The sequence below is a fragment of the Grampus griseus genome (genome assembly GCF_964374135.1).
Source record: "Grampus griseus genome assembly, chromosome: 15".
Classification (NCBI taxonomy): Eukaryota; Metazoa; Chordata; class Mammalia; order Artiodactyla; family Delphinidae; genus Grampus; species Grampus griseus.
In genome coordinates, this window is record NC_139009.1 from 77,452,541 (window position 1) to 77,475,296 (window position 22,756).

The following is a 22,756-nucleotide window of genomic DNA, read 5'->3' on the forward strand; positions in this document are numbered from 1 at the left end:
CTCTGAGCTTGTTCCCTGTCCACTGCCCGCGTCTCCCTCCTACGAGTCTCGCCTTCCCACAGAAAAGTGCTTAACTTCTTGGACCCTCTTCTAGAATTTTTTTTTTTTTTGGCCATGCCACGTGGCATGCAGGATCTTAGTTCCCTGATCAGGGATTGAACCTGTGCCTCCTGCAGTGGAAGGGCAGAGTCCTAACCACTAGACCACCAGGGAAGTCCCTTCTACGATTTATTTGAAATCTTTCCACTCAGATTGTATTTTTCAACCCTCTAATATTTTGTTTTGTTCTTCATCTTTGGGCTCTCTGGAGTGGTTTTTCCATATCTTTAAAAAAAACAATGTCAAGTGGTCAGAGCAATTGCATCGAGGGCCCCGCATCAAGGGAATTCCTTTGCAAAGGCACTGAGGCAGCCAGTGGCCATGTCTTTCCAAGTCTCAAGTAAGTACCACGCATCTTTCCTCATTCATATTTTATTAGGAAGCCAGATCGGAGAATTCATCAGTTATAAAACTTTAAATATGAAATGAATCTCTCTTATCAAAGAGATGATTCAGGTGGGAATACCAGATTTTTCTTAAGAGCAGAAGCAAAGGCAAATATGGCATTTTATTTTACAAATATTTAATAGTCATGAAAAAGGAAAAGAACTTTAAAAAAACAACTTTGTGCCAACGTGAACATCCAGGAACTGCTGTGGAGATGGGGCTGTTAGAGCTTAAATGTTAAGATCATCCAGAAAAGTGACATAAGTCATCTTTTATTAAAATAGAATATCTTTGTCTCTTTCCACCATATACATATAGATATTTTCTCTTTAAATAAATATATGTTACGTATTCTAAACGATGACTTACTTGACAACATTCACGTGGTGCTTTTGGGCCAGGGCATTGACTTGGTAAGGAAGACATATACCAAAAACATCGAGTGTATGTGGGTTCTCGTATGGAGGAATTTCCAGGATTTGGGAATGTGTCTCAGCTCTCCTCACATGAGGACTTCTGAGTCTTCTGAGGAGTCGTTGGCAAATAAGAGTTCATCTGACGCTGGGCTCCCCAAGGGCAGCGTGCTGGACTGGGACCAGGAGACCCCATTCCTTACCAGCCTGTCCTCCAGTAAAACACCGTTCCTTCCCGCCGTCCCCGTCGCCGGGGCAGCAGGAGCCTGCTCTTCCCAGCCCTCGCTGACCCCGTTCAGGATGTACCTTCCCTCGTGAGGTCTGTTGTCATGGATTTCTGCGGTGACCACACTGACGGTGGCGCCGGGTGTGCAAGAAGCAATGACCAAGTCGGGATGGATGTTCACGTCCAGCTGAGCAAGTGCCGAGCCCTCGGCCGGGCCCTCGCAGCTCCCCGGAAACTGTGTGTTGACGTAAATGATGTCGGCTTCGTCCTGAACTTCAGGCAGGCTTTCCAAGAGCTTTTCTAGCTGCAGCCTCAGCATTGAAAACGTGGGGCGGTCCAAGGGCTCAGCTCTCCAGCAAGAGTGCATGACTTCATACCTAGAAGCAAAGAAGAGTGTTATCTCCTGGCTCAGCACGCACAGCCCAAGTGCAATCCGCCCCTGCTTCTCCCACTCAGGTGGGAGTGGAGGGGCTGGGGGAGGGGGAGGGGAGCGGGGGTCCTGGGAGCAGACAGGTGTCGGCGCCAGCTCCACACTCACCATCGTTCCAGGCCTTGGGAGGCTCGAGGCATGAAATCGAGAGGGGGGCTGGCGTGGGCAGGTGTGTGAAGAATAAGGGCAGTGCTGTGACAGCGGCAGGTGAGCCCTGGGCTGGGACAGCCCCTGATTTGAGGCGGCCGCAGCTTCGTGGCACGTGTAGGGCTGCTGAACCTTGGCCACCTGATGCTGTTCCGTGAAGGAGAAACGCTCGGGGGCCCCTGCTCTTCTCCGTGACTTCGACCTCCTCCAGTAAAAGTAATAACCGCTGACCTGTCACTGGCATTTACTATCCGACAGCCGTCGTGTAAGGTACTTTTAGAGACACTAGCCTGCTTGGCAGCACGAGCCCACACACAGGTACTGTGATCCCCATTTTACAGAGGATCCCGAGAGCGTGATGCTTGGCCCCAGGACGAGGGTGAAGCTGTGACCCACATCAAAGAGTGTCTGACGCCAGAGCCCATGTTCTTAACCACGGGGCAGCCCTGCTTGCCATGGGTCAGACCCTGACGGGTTTAGGTTCTACCCCGTGGGCAAGGGGGAACCACAGAAAGATTGTGCTTCAGTGCGGTCCCATGACCAGATGATAATTTTAGGAAAGTTGCTTTGGATGTCACCCAAAGGATGTATCAGGATCCTGGGGGTGATGAGAACAAGTCAGGAGACAGAGGAGCCTGCACTCCCCTGTAGGAAACAGGGATCCGCTCGTTCACGTACATATACTGTGGATGTCACTGCGCCAAAGTTCCCACAAGTGTCACCACCCCCAGGCCCCGCCAAGCCCTGGACCTCTGTGGTCTGACAGTACTAGCAGACCCCGTTTTATTGCACTTCGTTTTATCACGCTCCAAAGATACTGCGTTTTTTTTTTTTTTTTTTACCAGTTGAAGGTTTGCGGGAACTCTGCATCGAGCAAGTCTATTGGTGTCATTTTCCCAGAAGCATTTGCTCACTTGGTGTCTCCGTGTCACAGTTTGGGAATTCTGACAATATTTCCAACTTTTTCCATTATCGTTATGTTTGTTAGGGTGACCTGTGATCTTTGATGTTACTAGGATAATATTTTTGAGGTGCCGCACACCGTGTCCACGTAAGACAGCAGATTCAATCAAAGGACGTCGTGCATGTTCTGACTGCTCCACCGACCGGCCATCCTCTGCCTCTCTCCTTCTGCTCGGGCCTTTCTATTCCCTGAGACACAACGCCAGTGAAATGACGCCAGTTAATAACCCTAGAATGGCTTCTAAGCGTTCAACTGAAAGGAAGAGTCGCAGGCCTCTCACTTTAAGTAAGCTAGAAATGATTAAACTTAGTGAGGAAGGCGTGTCAAAAGCTGAGGCAGCCCGAAAGCTAGGCCTCTAGTGCCGAACAGCCCAGGTGTGGATGCAAAGGAAAAGTTCTTGAAGGAAATTAAAGGTGCTACTGCAGTGAACACATGAGTGATGAGAAAGCAAAACGGCCTTATTGCTGATGCGGAGAGTCTGAGCGGTCTGGATGGAAGATCAAACCAGCCACAACATTCTCTTAAGCCAAAGCCCAATCCAAAGCAAGGCCCTACGCAGTGGTTGAGAGTCCGCCTGCCGATGCAGGGGACGCGGGTTCGTGCCCCGGTCCGGGAGGATGCCACATGCCGCGGAGCGGCTGGGCCCGTGAGCCATGGCCGCTGAGCCTGCGTGTCCGGAGCCTGTGCTACACAACGGGAGAGGCCACAGCAGTGAGAGGACTGCGTACTGCAAAAAAAAAACAAAACCAAAAAAAAAAACCAAAGCAAGGCCCTAACTCTCTTCAGTTCTATGAAGGCTGAGAGAGGTGAGGGAGCTGCAGAAGAGAAGTGTGAAGCTAGTAGAGGTTGGTCCATGAGGTTTCAGGAAAGAAGCCGTCTCCATAACAAAAGGACAAGGTGCTGGTGTAGAAGCAAGTTATCCAGAAGATCTAGTTAAGATCATTAATGAAGGTGGCTACACTAAACAGCAGATTTCCAATGTTGACAAAACGGCCTTATATTGGAAGAAGATGCCACCTAGGACTTTCACAGCCAGAGAGGAGAAATCAATGCCTTGTTTCAACGCTTCAAAGGACAGGCTGACTCTCTTGTTTGGGACTAACGCAGTTAGCAGGTGACTTTAAGTTGAAGCCAATGCTCATTTACCATTCCAAAAGTCCCAGGGCCCTTGATAATTATGCTAAACCTACTCTTCCTGTGCTCTATAAAGGGACCAACAAAGCCTGGATGACAGCACACCTGTTTACAACATGGTTTAATGAATATTTTCAGCCCACTGTTGGGACCTACTGCTCAGAAAAATGGATTCCTTTCAAAATATTCCTGCTCATTGACAATGTACCTGGTCACCCGAGAGCTCTGATGGAGATGTATAATGAGATGAGTGTTGTTTTCATGACTGCTAACACGACATCATACTGTAGCCCAGGGATCAAGGAGTAATTTAGATTTTCCCATCTTATTATTTAAGAAATATATTTTGTAAAGCTAGAGTTGCCATGGATAAGAGATTCCTCTGATGAATCTGAACAAAGTAAATTGAAAACCTTCTTGAAAAGATTCACCATTCTAGATGCCGTTAAGAACATCTGTGATTCATGGCAAGAGGTCAAAATATCAACATACACAGGAGTTTGAAAGAAGTTGATTCCAACCCTCATGGATGACTTCGAGGGGTTCAAGGCTTCAGTAGAATAAGTAACTGCAGATGTGGGGGGAAGAGCAAGGGAACCAGAATTAGAAGTGGAGCCTGAAGATGCGACTGAACTGCTGCAATTTTAACCTGTGGTTTTTTTTTTGGCTACACGGAGCAGCTTGCGGGATCTTAGTTTCCCAACCAGGGATCAACCTGGGCCCTCGGCAGTGAAAGTGTGCAGTCCTAACTACTGGACCGCCAGGGAATTCCCTGAATTGCTGCAATTTTATGAATTTTAATGGATAAGGAGTTGCTTCTCATGGATGAGCAAAGAAAGTGGTTTCCTGAGATGGAATCTACTCCTGGTGCAGATGCTGTGAAGATTGTTGAAATGACAATAAAGGATTTAGAATATTACATAAACTGAGTTAACAAAGCAGCAGCAGGGTTTGAGAGGATTGACTCCAAGTCTGAACGAAGTTCTCCTGGGGGTAAAATGCTATCAGACAGCATCGCGTGCTACAGAGAAATCGTTCATGAAAGGAAGAGTCGATCGATGCAGCAAACTTCGCTGTTGTCTTATTTTAAGAAACTGCCACGATAACCCCAGCCTTCAGCAGCCACCGCCCTGATCAGTCAGCGGCCACCAACATCGAGGCAAGACCCTCCACCAGCAAAAGGATTATGACTTGCTGAAGGCTCCAATGATGGTTAGCATTTTTTAGCAATAAAGCGTTTCTTTAAAAAAAATTTATTTATTCGGCTGCGCCAGGTCTTAGTTGTGGCATGTGGGATCCAGTTCCCTGACCAGGGATCGAACCCGGGCCTCCTGCCTTGGGAGCACAGAGCCTAAGCCACTGGACCACCAGGGAAGTCCCCATGGAGTGTTTTCAAAATTAAGGTATGTACACCATTTTCTAGACATAATGCTATTGCACACTTAACAGACGACATAACTTTTATATGCACTGGGAAACCAAAAGATTCCTGTGACTCACTCTACTGCAGTGCTCTGGAGCTGAACCCGCAATATCTGGGAGGCACGCTTGTACTGGGGAAAGGGGGACCCTGAAAGACACCTGCTGGCTGTGGGGACCCAGTGAGATAAGAAAGAACAAGGTGGCCTCTGTGTGTCACCCTGGAGATGAGGAGACTGAGGGCCGGTGCCACGAACCACAGTGGCTGCAGCTGGGAGGCTGTGAGTTCGGCCAAGGAAAGGTCCCCCGGAGGTGATGGGCGCACCGCCCAGAGCGGCCTCTTGGGTGATGGGGACCTGGTCATCCAGAGGTGGGGGTGATGCCGTAAGAAGAGGTGGCCCTCAGCGGGCAGGACCGGGGAGCGGGGCTCCAAGCACACCCTGTTATTTCCATTGCTGTATTTCTCAGGGTTGACTGTAAAATGACCGAGGGGCAACCAAACACAGGAGTCAACTCATCTCCACCAAGGTGAGACAGCAAACAGAGGTGCTCCGAAATATCTGCCTCAGTTTTAAAAGAAAAGACCCCAGATATGGAAATGCAGAGAGCTCTCTGTCCTTCGCCAGTATCCAGACTCAGAGGGGACCTGGGGAGCGGGCTTGGCTCACCAGAGCCTCTGCGAGCCCGCGGTGTGAGGAACCAGCCTGGGGGTGGGGACCGCGGGGCCGCTGCTTCCTCCGGCTTTTCCCCAGCCTCCCTCCCCCAGCCGCAGGGCACTGCTGACACTGCAGCTCCTTCACCTAAAAACCACCTCTCAAAAACCGCCTCAGCATTCCCTCGTCATGGCTCTACACGCAGCATCTAAAACCACAACGCGACACAGCTTAGACCTTGCTAAGACCCCAGATAATCAACTTCCCCTGGAGCACCGAAGAAGCCAAGAAAGAAACAGCCACAAAAGTCTCCATTCAGTATTGGTTGACAGAAATGGCTTCCTCATTTGCAGAAGCAAACGTTTCGTTCATGTGGCCCTTTCAGAAAGGACCGTGAAGCCTCAGATCTAATTGAATTAGGATTTTATGATGTTTCTTTTAAAGGGCTTATGATTTCTGTGTCTGTTCTAAATGTTATAGATTTACAACCATAATCACCACCACCACTACCATACCCCCCCAAGCAGTGTGAGGCTCTGATCAAAAAAAACTTTCCTTCTGTTTGGCCACGGTGGATCTGGGAGGCCCATGTGCAAACTGACCGGGGCCTCCTCACCGGTACGAGGAAGCAGGGCCAGAGTGTGAGTGTGGGTGCGTGTGTGTGGCGCCCTGCACAGGCCCACCTGCCCGAGCAGCGCGGCCCGGCGTTCCACGGCGGAGCCCACGCAGGCCCACGGTCCTGAAATGTTCTTGCTAAACATGGTGAGAATACCCCTCTCCAAGCCCATGACCCCTGTTACGCTGGGGACAGACTCATCATTAGGAAGGTTCAGATCACCAAGCTAGAGGCAGTGCCACAAGAAATGAGTTTTTAAAAGTCGGCAAGGTGTTTGGGAGGGGATCGAGTTGTAAAGATGCTATTAATCACGGGCACCATATGTGACACTTAGCGTGCGTGCTTCCTGCAGGCTGAGAACTCCACACACTTCTCTGTTAACCCTCCAGATACCTCTGCAGAATACGTGACTACACTTTTTTGGTGGCTGGTCACGTGGCACGGAGTGGTCAAGTCAGCTGCAGTGGCCACAAACGTGGCTAGTTAGGAGGCAGAGCCTGGCCTCTCTGACTCCAAGTCCCAGGCCTCTCCCCGTACTGTCCACCCTGAAGAGAGAGGGGCCTGTTGGGATGGGAAGGGCGCTGTGGTCCTGCACGCTGGGAGCTGGGGGGCGTCTCACGCCGGCTGAGTGTACAGTCTCCCTGGGATAGTTTTTTTTTTTTAACAATATTATTATTTTTATAAATTTATTTATTCATTTAGTTATTTTTGGCTGCGTTGGGTCTTTGTTGCGGTGCGCGGGCTTCTCATTGCGGTGGCTTCTCTTGCTGTGGAGCACGGGCTCTAGGGGCACGGGCTTCAGTAGCTGTGGCACACGGCCTCAGTAGTTGTGGCTCACTGGCTCAGTAGTTGTGGCTCGTGAGCTTTAGAGCGCAGGCTCAGTAGTTGTGGTGCACGGGCTTAGTTGCTCCACAGCATGTGGGATCTTCCCGGACCAGGGCTCGAACCCGTGTCCCCTGCATTGGCAGGCGGATTCTTAACCACTGCACCACCAGGGAAGTTCATCCCTGGGATAGTTTTAAAACATATACATTTCTGGGCCTGCTCTGTACCAAGAGAATCACAGTCTCCAGGCACAGGGCTGAGGAATCACATTCTTAGAATCTCCCCTAAGCAATTCTGAGGACCAGCCTGAAAGCAAAGCCACTGGCTCAGATTTCTAAATTTCCTGATTCAAGATATTCCTGTGATTGGTTTGTTTAAGATGTTGAATGAAAAGAGAAGCATGACTGCTTCAAAAGAGGGCAGAGAATTATCCAAGTACCTCACGCATTGTAAAGTCGGCCTATTTATCTATAGGATATATAGTCATCCCTCGGTGTCTATGACAGATGGGTTCCCAAAGCCCCAGCGGATACCAAGATCTGCAGACCCCTTACAGTCAGTTGGCCCCCCCCGTATCTGTGGGTTCTGCATCCGCCCGTACAGAGGGCCGACTGTATTTCCTAGAGGGGCTTACAGAACTTCAGAACACGTGCGGGCTCACTGGAGATGTGCACACACCGCTTCCCACACCAGGAGAGGCTCCTGTGCCGGACATCTGCGTGTGTCATCTTCTGCCCACACCCGCCTGGCTGAGTGTCCCCACCCACTATGGCTGTGTGTCCCCCAGGTCTTTGCACGGTGCCCCGAGATGAAGAGCAGCTGACTCACAGTTCATCCAAGCAGTCCTCTGGCTGTTTCAGCCTGTGGCCGTGCAGAAGGTAGTCATATATTTCGTGGTTCTGGACTCCGGGATAGGGGGTCATTCCTCGTGTGGCTATTTCCCACATGGTCACGCCAAATGCCCACTGAGGACAAAGTGACAACGTCAGGATGCAAGTCTTTTCAGAAAGGCTGAATGGACTTTTTCATCGGGAAAGGTCATTTCCTTAGAGCCCCGGCAGTCATGCACAAAGCTCACAATTATGTTTGAGATACGCCGCTCTCCCAAAACGGCAATAACGTGGGGTCGGAACGTCACAGTTCCCCATTTTTACTAAAGCTGTTTGGGAAATGAGACAAAGGCAGATCTAGCCTTGTGTCACATCAGTGCTCTGTTTAATGTTCTGTTCCTACTGTTGTCGGCAAGAGTTTTCTTTTCCTGATCTCTGGTTAAGGGTATCCATACACAGTACCTTTTATACAGCACCCTAGTCCCAAACAGCCATGGGATGAATTCATTTAATTTAATGTGAATATGAAATATCTTAGTTGCAGACAATGCATCACTATACTGTAGCAGAGGAAAGTGGAGATGAATTAAGGGCCTTTGCCATCCTCTGAATGTCAGGCTACTTCATCAGAATCTAATGTTCCGCCTGAATTAAAGCATCTAGCGATAAATAGAGAAGTGTGAGCTGCCCCAATCCTCAGTTGATCAAAGAGTAAGATGTCCTGCATCACCAGCTTAAGCCATCTCTTTCAGCAGGGCTTCATCTTTGCAATGCGGGGCCCCGAATCAAAACTCTGTACGTACGTACCACGTCACTTTTACTGGTGTATACTCGGTCCGCGAGACTCTCTATGGCGATCCATTTCACAGGCATCTTAGCGATGCGGCCCTGGCGGTAGTAGTCGCCACTGTAAATCTTCTTAGAGAGGCCGAAGTCCGCGACGCAGACGGTCATGTCGTCTCGCAACCTACAGAGAGAGACAGAGTGAGTTCATGTCCTCAGCGACCTCAGAGGCAAAGCCTGAAATCACAGGTCTGCACCTGATGCAGCTGAAAACATTCACGACGAGTAACCAAAAGACAGAGACCCCACAGCCTGGGAGGGTCCTGCTTTGGGACCAATGGCAGAGCAAGTGAGGGGGAACCAGATGAGTTATAACTTTCTACCCTTCTGGTCTGTGTGGGAATCTGGACCAACCAGGGCACCTGGGCACAGAGGATGGAACCATCTGGAGGAACAGAGGGGCACGGGAGTAGAAAGATAAGCAGCTCCAAGCCAGGGCCCCCTCGTGGACTCATCTAGAGCCCAGTAGCCTTCCTGCCTGACGTCTGGAAGCAGCACTGGCTCCATAGATTAAACCACCTGACAGATTGGGGGAGGTGGGGAAGCACGTGCTGTGCGCGGGGGACACTGGACTTCCTGCTAAGACGGTGCCAGGTGGTACCTGAGGAATTAACTGGAAAATTAAAGGAATACAATTGCATTTACAGCCCAAGCAGTTAAAATTGATCTTAGACAAGAAGGAGAGGAGGAGGGGGAGGAATGAGTGGTCTGGACGTAGGGCGACTACCTTGTCCCTGTTTGCCTGACGCTAACATTTAAAACTAAAAGTCCCACATCCTGGGAAATCCCTCAATGCTGGACAAACCGGACAGCTGGTCACGCTACCTCGTGGGAAAACCATGAAAGAAATGTTAAGGGGAAGAAGAGGTTTTCATGATTCTCCCTCCATGGTAGACAAATTATTTAAATAAAAAACAAAACCAAGGGCTTCCCTGCTGGTGCAGTGGTTGAGAGTCCACCTGCCGATGCAGGGGACGCGGGTTCGTGCCCCGGTCTGGGAAGATCCCACATGCCGCGGAGTGGCTGGGCCCGTGAGCCATGGCCACTGAGGCTGTGCGTCCAGAGCCTGTGCTCCGCAACGGGAGAGGCCACAGCAGTGAGAGGCCTGCGTACCGCAAAAAAAACAAAAAACAAAAAACAAAACAAAAAAAACCAAAACCAAGACCCTTCTGGTTTTCAAAAATGAGGTGAAAGTGACAGAGGGCCGGGGGGCAGGGTTGGTTTGGAGGAGGCAGGGGACAGGCTCCACTGTCACATCTCCAACAAAGAAAAACGAGTAACAGCAATACATTTAAGGAACACTCTCTCTTCTTGCAATAGTGAATTTCCAATCAAGAAATAGTTATTGTTTTTGAAGATTTACAGCAGATAATGGCTGTTGAAGCAGACTGAAGAGATGGGGAAGGTGAAATTCGAAGTTCTTGCTTAAGCCCTTGTCTCTCTGCTGCAAAAGGAAAGCTACGGTGTAGTCAGGACAAAACGACTTCACAAGGCAGTATCATGAAAACTCAGGGACAAAACCATTATGATCTTCACACTGTCTTCATGATCAGCTGACTTATATGTAACTCTGGATCCAAACAAGCTGATGGCAGTTGGGGAGGATCCCAGAGTTCACACCTAGTGCTCCTAGCTGAGTGAGAGTGTGAAAATAAAGAAGTAGTCACACATAAACACATGACTATATAGAAAATAGATAACGAATAAGGACCTACTATATGGCACAGGGAACTCTACTCAGTACTCTGTAATGGTCTATATGGGAAAAGAATCTAGAAAGGAGTGGATATATGTATATGTATAACTGATCACTTTGCTGTACACCTGAAACTAACACAACATTGTAAATCAACTATACTCCAATAAAAATTAAAAAAAAAAAAAAAAAAGAAGTCCCAGGGGAGTTTTGGAGGCCAGCCAGACTCTTAGTGGCAGAGGTAGTGAAAACCCTCAAGCAAACACCCAGTCATGTGTCAGGGCGGTAGAAACCCCAACTCCAGAGCCTGCCCCACTGTCACCTCCCAAGCCTAATCTTCCTCCATACTTTAACATCAACAGGCCACCCCACAGGCCCACAAATATCTACCACCATGAGGTCCAACCCACTCCAGGATGGGCCAGGGCTCTTACATGCAGTTTCGAGCAGCTAAATCTCGATGAAGAAAGTTCCTGTTGCTCAGATACTCCATTCCCTGGGCAATGTCCACCATGAACTTCAATAGTGTCTGCACAGGAATATGCTAGGGGGTGGAAGACACAAGGAGACAGATTATTATTATTATTATTATTATTTTTCTGGCCACACCATGTGGCTTGCAGGATCTTAGTTCCCTGACTAGGGAATGAACCCGGGCCCTGGCAGTGAAAGCGCAGAGTCCTAACCACTGGACCGCCAGGGGATTCCTGAGAGACTATTATTATTATTATTTTTGATAAATTTATTTATTTATTTATTTATGGCTGCGTTGGGTCTTGGTTGCTGTGCCTGGGCTTTCTCTAGTTGCAGCGAGCAGGGGCTACTCTTTGTTACGGTGCGTGGGCTTCTTATTGCAGTGGCTTCTCTTGTTGTGGAGCACAGGCTCTAGGCACGCAGGCTTCAGTAGTTGTGGCACGCAGGCTTCAGTAGTTGTGGTTCGGGCTCTAGAGCGCAGGCTCAGTAGTTGTGGAGCATAGGCTTAGCTGCTCTGCGGCATGTGGGATCTTCCCAGACCAGGGCCCGAACATGTGTCCCCTGAGTGGGCAGGCAGATTCCTAAGCACTGCGCCACCAGGAAAGTCCAGGATTATATTTTCAAAGGAAACCAAGTTACTTCCATTTGAGGGGGTGAAATGATGGCTTTATGACTGAGAAGCGTGGCCATGAAACAAGTAAATTTCCATATCACTAATGTCACAAATAAGGTTTTAAAAATGAATGAAAAACAAACAAAACCCAACAAACCCTAAAACTTCTTGGTAAGTATCACGTTTTCTTCTCCTCGTCTTTAAAGGTATTAAAAAAATCAATTTATAACTTTAATGCAATTCCAAAGATACCGCCAACAATTTATTTTGTGTGTGTGGCCAGTTAATAACATTCTTTTCACAAGTTATGAGCTCAAATGCGATCCTTGTGTCCTTCTGAGTGGCAGTGGGACAAAGAGGGGAAAAGAAGGGGGGTCTGGCCTCAGTGGGGGAGGATCTAATGCTTTGACAGCAAAAAGCCCATGGAGAAGGAGCTGTTCCCAATTATGCACCCACATCTGGTATCATTTTATTTTGAAATGTTTCAAAAGAGGCTTTTTTTCTTCTGGACAGAAAGTAGGATGGTCTTTACCCCTTATCGTGGGACCAAAGTACCACAAGTAAGTATTCGGGAATTTTCACTTTTGTTTCTCTAGGGTCTTCCTGTAAGTTTTAACAGCCTAGTGTTTTTTTTCCTACGTTGTAAAAATCAAACCAGACTGTGTGTTAGAAAACCTGCCGTGTTGGGACTGATTACGAGGATGATGACTAATGAAGACTTCTGTGTAGTAATTCAATGTTTTAGTGCAGTCAGAGCCCTGAAGAAAAGGGTTCACAAAGTTCCTAGAAATCATAAATGGGTCCACCCGTGATATATTCTTCCCCAAAGCATTGGATTTATGGTTTATTCTAGTCTTCTGAAGTGGTACTCGTGAAAACACTGAATTTTTTTTTTTTTTTTTTAATTGGGCTGTGCTGGGTCTTAGCTGTGGCATGCAGGCTCTTAGCTGAGGCAGGCGGGATCTAGTTCCCTGACCAAGGATCGAACCCAGGCCCCCTGATTTGGGAGCATGGAGTCTTCACCACTGGACCACCACAGAAGTCCTGACACTGAATTGTTAATGATTTATATTTCTCAACTAAGACACGTGTCAGTCACAGACTGTATATATAACAAAAATGCTTTATCCTTTACCCTTACATAATGGAGTTGTTAAAAAAAAGGTAAGTAAGTCAGGCATGAAAGCCTTACGCCTCTGCTCTATATATGTGGGGTATTTGATTTTCTGGATGCTAATTTCCAGGAAAGGACTTGGGTGCTAAGAAATATCCAATCTGCTGACATTCATGAAAGTATAATGAATATCCGGTGCTATTCGTTTGTGTTAGTTTTTTCCAAGCAGAACTATGTTAATCTTGCAGGCTGTGACCAAAGGTCATTTAAAAGATCATTGTGTGGTAAAACTAATAAATGAGGTCAATAAGGTCGCAGGATACTAGATTGACATGCAAAACTCCACTGCATTTCTACACACTAACAATGAACTGTCTGAAAATGAAATTAAGAAAACAACATCTGCAAAAGAATCCACAACAAAATACTTAGGAATAAATTTAACAGAAGAAGTGCAAAACTTATACTCTGAGAACTACAAAAGCAAAGAATTAAATTAGTTTCTAAATGAATGGAAAGGTATCCAGTGTTCATGGATTGGAAGAACAGGCATGCTATTCACACAGAGGACAGAATGGCACCCAGGTCCTGCTGAAGAAGCACACTTATATGACTGAGACCTAGTCTTGGGCCACTCTAGCAGGACCAGAGGTATTTATTGCCAAGGAACTGACTGATAAGGCAGTAGAGATTTGAATAAAAGCTTGATTTTCTAGTTTGTCTATGACGCATTTTGTGACTTTCAGCTTTACATGTGGCTACAAAGTGTCAAAATATGAAAATACATTCCTTTTAAAAATATTCCTTTAAAATTTTTATAAAACCTGGGAGTTTCCATCATTGGAGATATACTTTATATTTCTGCAAATCGAAACTATTCATTAGTCAGTAAAATGCTGTGTACTTGTTTCCTTGTTATTCTGTTCAAAAGAACATAAGATGACAGCAGTACTTTTGGCAGACACAAACTGATTCTATAATTTATACAGAAGGGCAACAAAACTAGAATAGCAAAAACAACTCTGAAAAAGTAGGATAAATTTGGAGGAATCACATTACCTGATTTTAAGACAATAAAGCTACAGTAATCTCAATGGTGTGATGGGGCGAAGGATGGCGCATAGCTAAACGGAACAGAACAGAGAACTCAGAAATAGACCCACACGTGTACAACTGATTTTTCACAAAGGTGCAAAAGCAATTAGTGGATTAAGGATAGTCTTTTCACAAATGATGCTGGTCATCTATATGCAAAAAAAGCAACGAACTAAATTTCACACCTTATACAAAAATTAATTCAAAATGGGTCACAGACTTAAACGTAACATGTAAACCCACGAATTTTTAGAAGAAAACACAGAAGAAAATCTTTTTTATCTGGAGTTAGGCAACGAGTTCTTAGAAATGACAGTGAAGGTATGATCCATTAAAAGAAAAAACTGATGAACTATACTTCATCAAAATTAAACTTTTTTTGCTCATGTTAAGAGAATACAAAGCCAAGTTACAAACTGGAAGAAAAGTCTTTGCAAATCACATATCCAACAGAGGAACTGTAGCTAAAGAACTCTCAAAACTCAACAAGAAAACCAACAACCCAATTAAAAAATAAACAAAAGACTTTAACACTCACCAAAGAGGATATAAAGATGGTAAATAAACACAAGATGCTCAACATCATTAATCATTAGGGAAATGCAAATAAATTTCATGATAAGCTATCACTATACACCTATCAGAGCAGCTAAAAACAAAACAAAACAAAAAACTACAGATAATACCAAGTGCTAACAAGAATGCAGAGCAACTGAATTTCTCATACCTTCCTGGTGGAAATGTAAAATGGTACAGCCATTCTGGAAAGTAGTTTAGCAGTTTACTATAAAGATAAACATACATTTTCCATATGACCTAGCATCCCATTCATGGGTATTTAGCCTAGAGAAATGAAAAGTTATGTTCCCTCAAAAACCTGTATGTGAATTTTTATAGCAACTCAAAACTGTCATAGGTCCTTCAATAGGCCAATGGAAAAAGCAAACTGTGATACAGCCATACAATAGAAGCCTTCACAGCAATAAAAAGAGCAATGAACTCCTGATACATGCAACTTGGATGGCTTCCAAAGGCGTAATACTGAGTGAAGGAGGCCAGTCTCAAAGAATTACAAACTATATAATTCCATTTATACGGCATTCTCTAAAAGACAAACTGTAGTGATGGAGAACAGATCAGTGGTTGCCAGGGGTTAGCCATGTGGGCAAGGTGTAACTATAAAGGGGTAGTAGCAGGAGGAGGAGTTTTTGGTGATGGAACTGTTCTGTATCCTGATTGTAACGGTAGTATATGAATCTATACATGCATTATAATTTATATAACTATAAACCAAAAAGGGAAAAAAGTCACTTTTTTCTGTATAATTAAAAAAAATTTTTTTTTAAAGCAGAGGTCTTCTTAGAAGCCCATATGATTTAAATTTATTTGTTTATTTATTTATTTTGGCTGTGTTGGGTCTTGGTTTCTGTGCGAGGGCTTTCTCTACTTGTGGCAAGCGGGGGCCACTCTTCATTGCGGTGCGCAGGCCTCTCACTATCACGGCCTCTCTTGTTGCGGAGCACAGGCTCCAGACGTGCAGGGTCAGTAGTTGTGGCTCACGGGCCCAGCTGCTCGGCGGCATGTGGGATCTTCCCGGACCAGGGCTCGAACCCGTGTCCCCTGCATTGGCAGGCAGATTCTCAACACTGCACCACCAGGGAAGCCCTTAAAGTATTTTTATAAAGGATATAAATGGTCTATTTCTCTTCTACAAAGATTCAAGAAAGACATCCAATCTGAGGCTCACTACACTTGCACAGGGGTCCAAAAAAGGGAGGAGAGTTAAGCTTCACAAGACGGATGATTGCTGGTCATCAAACAAACCTGTGTATTTTTATTTTTTTTTACTACAGAAATCACTCTTGTGAAATATGAAATCCCCCCCTGCAAATTATTAGAAAAATCATACCATATACCAGGAAATTAAATGTAGGCAAAATCACTCATCAACATGAAGTGAAATCCATTCAAGGGGATGCCATGCAGCCATTCACAGACATCTGTCTGGAGGCTGCCCTATCGGGCAGGGGCACCTATGGGATGGGGCAGAGAAGAACTAAAGGCATGGGGTCTGCAGCCAGTTCTGCCTCCACCACTGCTGCTTCATGCCTCAGTTTCCTCACCTGAGATTCTATTCGTAATTACTCATTATGGTGGCGGTGCCACTGATATATGCGAAACACAGGCTGGCCTCTGCCAAACATTTGAGAGACGTTAGCCCCTGTTGTTGGCCTACAGACAGATGTGTACATACGGAGCCCCTGCCTGTGAAACACACAGATGTGGAATAAACGGTTGCGATGTGAACGTCCAAGGATGCCAGCGTTGGGAATTATGGGTAATATTTTCTTCTTCTCCAGGCTTCTTAGCATGTTACTGTTTCTTGGGAGACGGGGAAGAGAAGGAAAGCACTCAGCCATGCTGAGTCCCCTACTTTGGATTAGGCCCTTCACCTCTTTGGAGGAGCCCCAGTGACTTTGTAATAGGTCTGTGATGTGGCTACAATTTCCTGTCTCTGGTTAGTATTTGTGCTGGTGAAAGACTTAAAGAAGCCATGAACAAAACAGGTGTGAGCACAGGACCATGGGGTTAGCTAAAAAAAGGAAGGGGCTCTCTTTCCCGTTTAGGTCCCTTACGCCGTCCCTGGAAAGAACAGAACAAGTACAAGAAAAAGGAAAGCAAAAATCTCCTGGCCTGTTCATAACACACAGGCATAAACTACCAACAGGGGCAGCCAGACACAGGGAAGAAGGCTCTAGAAAATGTTCCCCCTAAATTGGGTCTCAAGTTTTATGTTTTTTTCAACTGCCTCGCCGTATTATAAATAAATGGCCGTTCCTACAGGTTCACCTGTCTCTTGGGATGAGGACCTTCCCTATGACGCTCCCCAGGCACCATCTTATTACTACTATCTCATCACGACTCTTTCCACCACCTGTGACCGGTGGGCGAGGTGTTTCAGTCTAAGAGCTCGTTTCCATTTGGTGTCTCTGCTCTGTGGGGCTTCAGGGCAGGGTTTGCCCTGTGGGGTCAGTGTTCCTCTCAGGGGCACCTTGGAAGGCAGGCAGGCTGGCCCACCAAATCCCAACACACTTTCTGATTCTGAGGACAGAGCGGCTCGGGATAAAGAGAAACACGGACCCCCTCAGGGTCTCTGAAAAACAACTCAATGCAACTTCTCCCTGAAAACTGAGATGGCTCCGGCATTCAGGAATTTCAGAGTGAACAATCTAAAAAGAGGAGACTTTCAAGGAAAGAGACCACCCTGACAGCAAGAGGGGCGCCCTCTGCTCCACTCCCAGCCTGCTTCTCCCTCACATAAAACAGGAATAATGAAATCTATGGGCAGGCCGGTTATGAGGACCACATTTCAACCCCCAGGGTGCACAGTGAGCACGGAACAGAGGCCAATGTCCCCTCCTTCCCTCCTTCATTTTCTAGGTTAGATGCTGGTGTTGTCCAGGCCCTGTCACGGGAGCCCCAAGCACTGTTCAGAAGCCACGCAACCGGGTGATTAATTACCTTTGGTCCCGTCTCCAATCGGGAGTAGAGTAAATAGGTGTGCAGATCCCCGTATTTCATGAAGGGTAAAATTACCATGGGCCTGGGGATGCCTTGAGGGCTAATTTCTATACACACACCTGGAATTAAAAACAGAGAGTAAGTTACAAAGAGCCCTTGTTACCAGTGACCAGAAAAAACACTGCAGGAGCGCTGGCCAAATTGAAAACATGTGCTCTCAAGTTAGCGGTTAAAAAAACAAAACAAAACCAAACCCTCACAACTCACGCTGTATTCTAGAATATGGAACACACACTGGGTCCACTTCTTGGTATTTCTTTTTCTTTCAGACTACTGCCAATCTTTGCATGAAAGCTCTCAAAAATTAATCGATACCAAGTACAGCCATCTATAAACCCATGGCGTTTCTGTTATACTGAGTCTAAGTGAGGGGTAGTGACTGCAGCAGAATTCAAGGGCAAACTAGTTTCATGTGATGGTTCAATACTTAAGCGTATGAAGAAGTCCCCTGCAACCGAATGCTTAAAACTATTGGAAGAATTCTGAGGGCCAATAGGTGAAATTCACATCTCTAAATGTTAACACATACACGGGGGGAAAAAAAACATCATTTGTCATGGATGCTAGAATCAGAGCCTGTCTGTCACCTGAGATCAAGCTTACAATGCTCTTGCACATGGTGGCACAATTACAAAGCACCACTGTTCTCAGAGTCCGCCGAAGTCAATAGTCACAAATGAGCAACAGTAGTTTCTTTGACATAACGTCGTCTCCAAACATTAGTTTTCCCATCTCTCTGCAGTGTTCATCATAATAAACCTTTGAAAGTTCCCCAAAGAATTTAGCATTTATCAAGTCACAGGACAGCAAAAAAAAAAAAAAGTCAGCAGAATATTCAATTATTTTTAAGTCGCTCTTCCCTCCTGGAATAGTATCACACAGCAACCACTTGATACGGGCTCTCCATTTTGTGTTTTTTAGCAAACAGTGCCATAAAACCAAATTCTGCCCATTAAATCACTGACTCAAATCACTTGAATCGAGTGCCATGAAATTGTCAGTGCAGATCCCGAGAAATCAGTACTTGAAATATGTCAATAAATTGTTTCTCAAGATGATCCCTGGAATTTGTCTACTTTTACAGCTTTACTCCACTAGCTTTTGATTCACGGGTAAACTCAGTCAATACAAATTATAGCATAACCAGCTTTCATGTGTTGTAACTGGGGTGACCGGGGGCTGTTTTAATCCACAATCACCTAGAACTCTGTGGACACTGAACAGTCCTGAGCCCACTGATGTCCAGGAAAATGCAGGCCTATTTTTACGACCAGCCTCAGAAAATATAACCATAAGAAGTCTTTTGGGTGAAAACGCCCTTATTTTTATTTTATTTTATTTTTTGCCACACTGTGCGGCTTGCAGGATCTTAGTTCCCTGACCAGGGATTGAACTCGGGCCCCCTGCAGTGGAAGCACCCAGTCCTAACCACTGGACCGCCAGGGAAGTCCCGAAAAACCCGATGTTATAAACAGCTTCGGAGTTACACAAGGTGTAAAATTTATCTGCCCCAGAGATGTTTCCTGTGGCCCAGAGTGGATCAGCTGAGCCCCTCTGGCCACCCAGTCCTATGTTTCTCTGAGTACCTAGGAGTCGGATGACATTTGGGTGGTTGAAGTCTTTCATGCACGCAGCCTCACTGAGAAACTCCTCAATCTCTCGCTGCGAAAAGTTGTCCACTAAAAGAAAAGACAGAAAATGTTAGGCACGAGTTATTTACTCAGAGAAGGGGAGGGGCAATAGCAATTTTGTTCTTTAAAAGTAACATCAGGCAAAGGCAAAATGATAGCAACAGTAAACAGATGAGTGGTTGTCAGAGACTGGTGGGGGGAGGGATGAATAGACGGCATATGGGGGTTTTAGGAAGCTGAAACTTCTGTATGACCCTGGAATGGTGGACACAGGGCATTATGTATTTGTCAAAACCCACAGAACATACAACACAAGGGGAACCCTAATGTAACCTATGAGTTTCAGTTAATAATGTATCACTACGGGTTCATCAATTATAAAAAATGTACCATACCCATGCAAGATGTTAACAGGGGAGACTGTGTGAGGGGAGGGGGCATATGGGAACCCTCTACTTTCTGCCCAATTTTTTTTTTTTTTTTTCAGCTGAGCTGCAAGGCATACGGGATCTTAGTTCCTTGGCCAGGGGTCAAACCCATGCCCCCTGCAGTGGAAGCCCCGTGTCTTAATTACTGGACTGCCAGGGAAGTCCCTGCCCAATTTTTCTATAAACCTAAAACTGCTCTAAAATGAAAGCATATTAGTTTAAAAAAACTAAAATCAAATCCAACTGATCTGTTGCAAAGATTTTTGCCTTCAAAAAAGAAAGAACACATGCTTCTCTCTCTCACCACGTTTCTTGCAAGTCTGGTTGCCCAATCACGCTTTGTGAACTAGATACACTTTCATACCAAGTTTTTGCAATTAAGCCAATTTAAGAGAAACATTTAAAATTCTATATTATGGTAAGTGAAATAAGTCAGTCACATGAGGACAAATCCTGTATGATTCCGCTTTTATGAGGTATTTAGAGAAGTCAAATTCACAGAGACAGAAAGTAGAATGGTGGCTGCCAGAAGGAGGGGGCACGGGGGGTGGAGGGTTGTTGTTTAATGGGTACGGAGTTACGGTTTTGCAAGGCGAAAAAGTTCTGGAGATGCATGGTGGTGATGGTTGCACAACAGTGTGAATGTACTGAATGTCCCTGAACTGTACACTTAAAAATGGTTAGGATGGTATATCTTATGTTATGTGTATTTCACCAGTTAAAATCAAACACAGAGCCAAGCATGCCTTAGGGAATCTGCTTTAACAGGGGGGAAGTGTTGATTGAAATTACATGTAAGAGCATGGAGTACAGCGTCTGTACCTCCTATGGGCTTAAGATATATTAACCTTCCTATCAAAGCAAATTTAAGCAAAAAAATTCTATAGACCTGCAAGATGTCTGCCAACTTTGCCCCAAACAACCAGGTGAAGTGGGCAACCCCCTCCCCCAGGGTCTAACCCCTCCAGGCAAATGTAGATGAGCCTGGGATTCAGAGGTCAGAGACTGGGCTTTTAATCTTTGATAATTAGCATGGATGCAATTCACATACAAGTTACTCTAACTAAGTTAAAGGATTGCAGAGCCAAGGCCAGAGAGGAAACAGGTTCCAGCTCCTTTTACTAGGGCCCCTAAACTTTCTACTCGGTGAATTGGGATAACTGATGGAAGGAGCCTTCCTAGGGACACACTGGGGGGTTAACAGAAAAATGAGAGAGGCAGGAAGGATGCTGACTGTGGCTTGATACCCAGACTCGGTTCCACATGGGTTCAGCTCTAGTAAGTACTCTAACTTCGGGTTTTCTCAGTCTATGGAGGAGATGACCCACACCTACCTCCTAGTTGCATTGATTTCCTGCTCCTGCTGTACTGATGAAATGTGGGAATAACTGCAGTGCCCTCTGGCACACAGTAAGAATTACATAAGTATTGGCCATTATTATGTATATAGAAAGCTTCCGTCTGACTTATTGGTTATTAGGGTTACTTTTTATATTTAAATTAAAACTTCAGCCTCCAATTCTGGTTAAGAAGTCTCAGTACATGCTTATAATCTAACTGATGCTTTAATGCCCAATAAACAGTGGATTTAAATTTTAGGAAGAAACCAATTTTACTTTACCCCTTGATCAAAAATAATATTGAATATATCCAAGGGGTAAATGAGGAAGCAATATTAAGAGCATTAACAAACACAGCACCAAATAATTTTCCTCTGTATGAATGGTGAGGACAATTCAGGTGAATGGTATACGATCATGGTCAATTTCATGGGTGCCCAGCTGGACACCTGAAGAACCGAACTTAGACAATCATGTGTCTCCAGGCCCTGGAGATGTTTCCTGGAGAAGGGCATGGGGGGACCCGTTATCATGTTCCGCCATTGCAGTCTGGTCAATCTATGGTGAGGAAAACTCTGGCCCGACCCTCCTTCTTTCTAGCTATTTGATTTGGACAAGTCACCACCTTTCTGAGCCTTCGTTTCCTCGTCTAGATGGACATGGGCACAGACTCTGAAAGGGCTCTAACTGGCATCTGCCACTATTTTTGTCAACACTGTAATTCATTCTCCTCCATGCTGCAACCAAAGTGAACTTTCTAGAATGTAATAATATGCTCTTGTCCTCATTTGCTTAAGACTCTTAATAGCACTTTACTACTTGTGGGATGAAAACAGATTCTGTGTGATGACTTCTCAGGCCCCTCCTGACCCAGATGTAAGCACTCTTCCCAGCTCCCCTGGAGACTGCAGTTTATGATTATAGCTCTTGATATGCCTTTAACCAAAGAATATTTCTCCTCTCTCTGGGAATCTTACCTTCCAGGCAGTGCACAGCCTCCTGCAGGCCATACAACCACCCTCAAGTGAGGAAGTGAACCCACCAAGCCAAGTCAGACCAACCCCTGGGGTCAGATGCTGCTACCAGCTCAGTCCTGCCTTGGAAATTCATGCTTTACTTTGGAATCATTATCTCTACTAAGTGATGACAGAGGGGGAGGGAGAGAGTAAAAATAACAAATGTTATTGCCTTGAGTGTGCTGGGGCTCAGGGTGGGCCACCCCAAAATATGTCATGATGGCATATTGATTACTTTGAATTACAGTTACTTAGGAAATGGCCAGTGCAAGGGGGACACTTTGACACTCTAACACTCCTTTCTGTCTTCCTGAAAGCAGGAAATAACTCTCTCATGTGAAGGATGAAGGACACCCTTATTGCCAGAGAGAGGGAATTCTGGCTGAAGAAGCCTGTATAAACAAACCTTGTTAGTTCTTTCTTTCTTTCTTTTTTAACATCTTTATTGGAGTATAATTGCTTTACAATGGTGTGTTAGTTTCTGCTTTATAACAAAGTGAGTTAGCTACACATATACATATATCCCCACATCTCCTCCCTCTTGAGCCTCCCTCCCACCCTCCCTTTCCCACCCCTCTAGGTGGTCACAAAGCCCTGAGCTGATCTCCCTGGGCTATGCAGCTGCTTCCCACTATCTATCTATTTCACATTTGGTAGTGTATATATGTCCATGCCACTCTCTCACTTTGTCCCAGCTTACCCTTCCCCCTCCCCGTGTCCTCAAGTCCACTCTCTACGTCTGCGTCTTTATTCCTGTCCTGCCCCTAGGTTCTTCAGGACC

General features: G+C 45.8%; 1 protein-coding gene across 1 annotated transcript in view; it reads right to left on the reverse strand.

Annotated features, from left to right (window-relative positions):
• Positions 1-487: 487 nt before the first annotated feature.
• MERTK (MER proto-oncogene, tyrosine kinase) overlaps positions 488-22,756 on the reverse strand; it is a gene marked incomplete at its 5' end in the record, with an annotated part of 113,496 nt that continues 91,227 nt past the window's right edge. The window contains 6 exons of the mRNA XM_082672844.1: positions 488-1,502; positions 8,142-8,278; positions 8,951-9,110; positions 11,117-11,226; positions 17,501-17,619; positions 19,147-19,239. Coding sequence (XP_082528970.1) covers positions 989-1,502; positions 8,142-8,278; positions 8,951-9,110; positions 11,117-11,226; positions 17,501-17,619; positions 19,147-19,239 — 1,133 coding nt within the window. The 3' untranslated portion in view covers positions 488-988. The remainder of the gene's footprint in view (positions 1,503-8,141; positions 8,279-8,950; positions 9,111-11,116; positions 11,227-17,500; positions 17,620-19,146; positions 19,240-22,756) is intronic.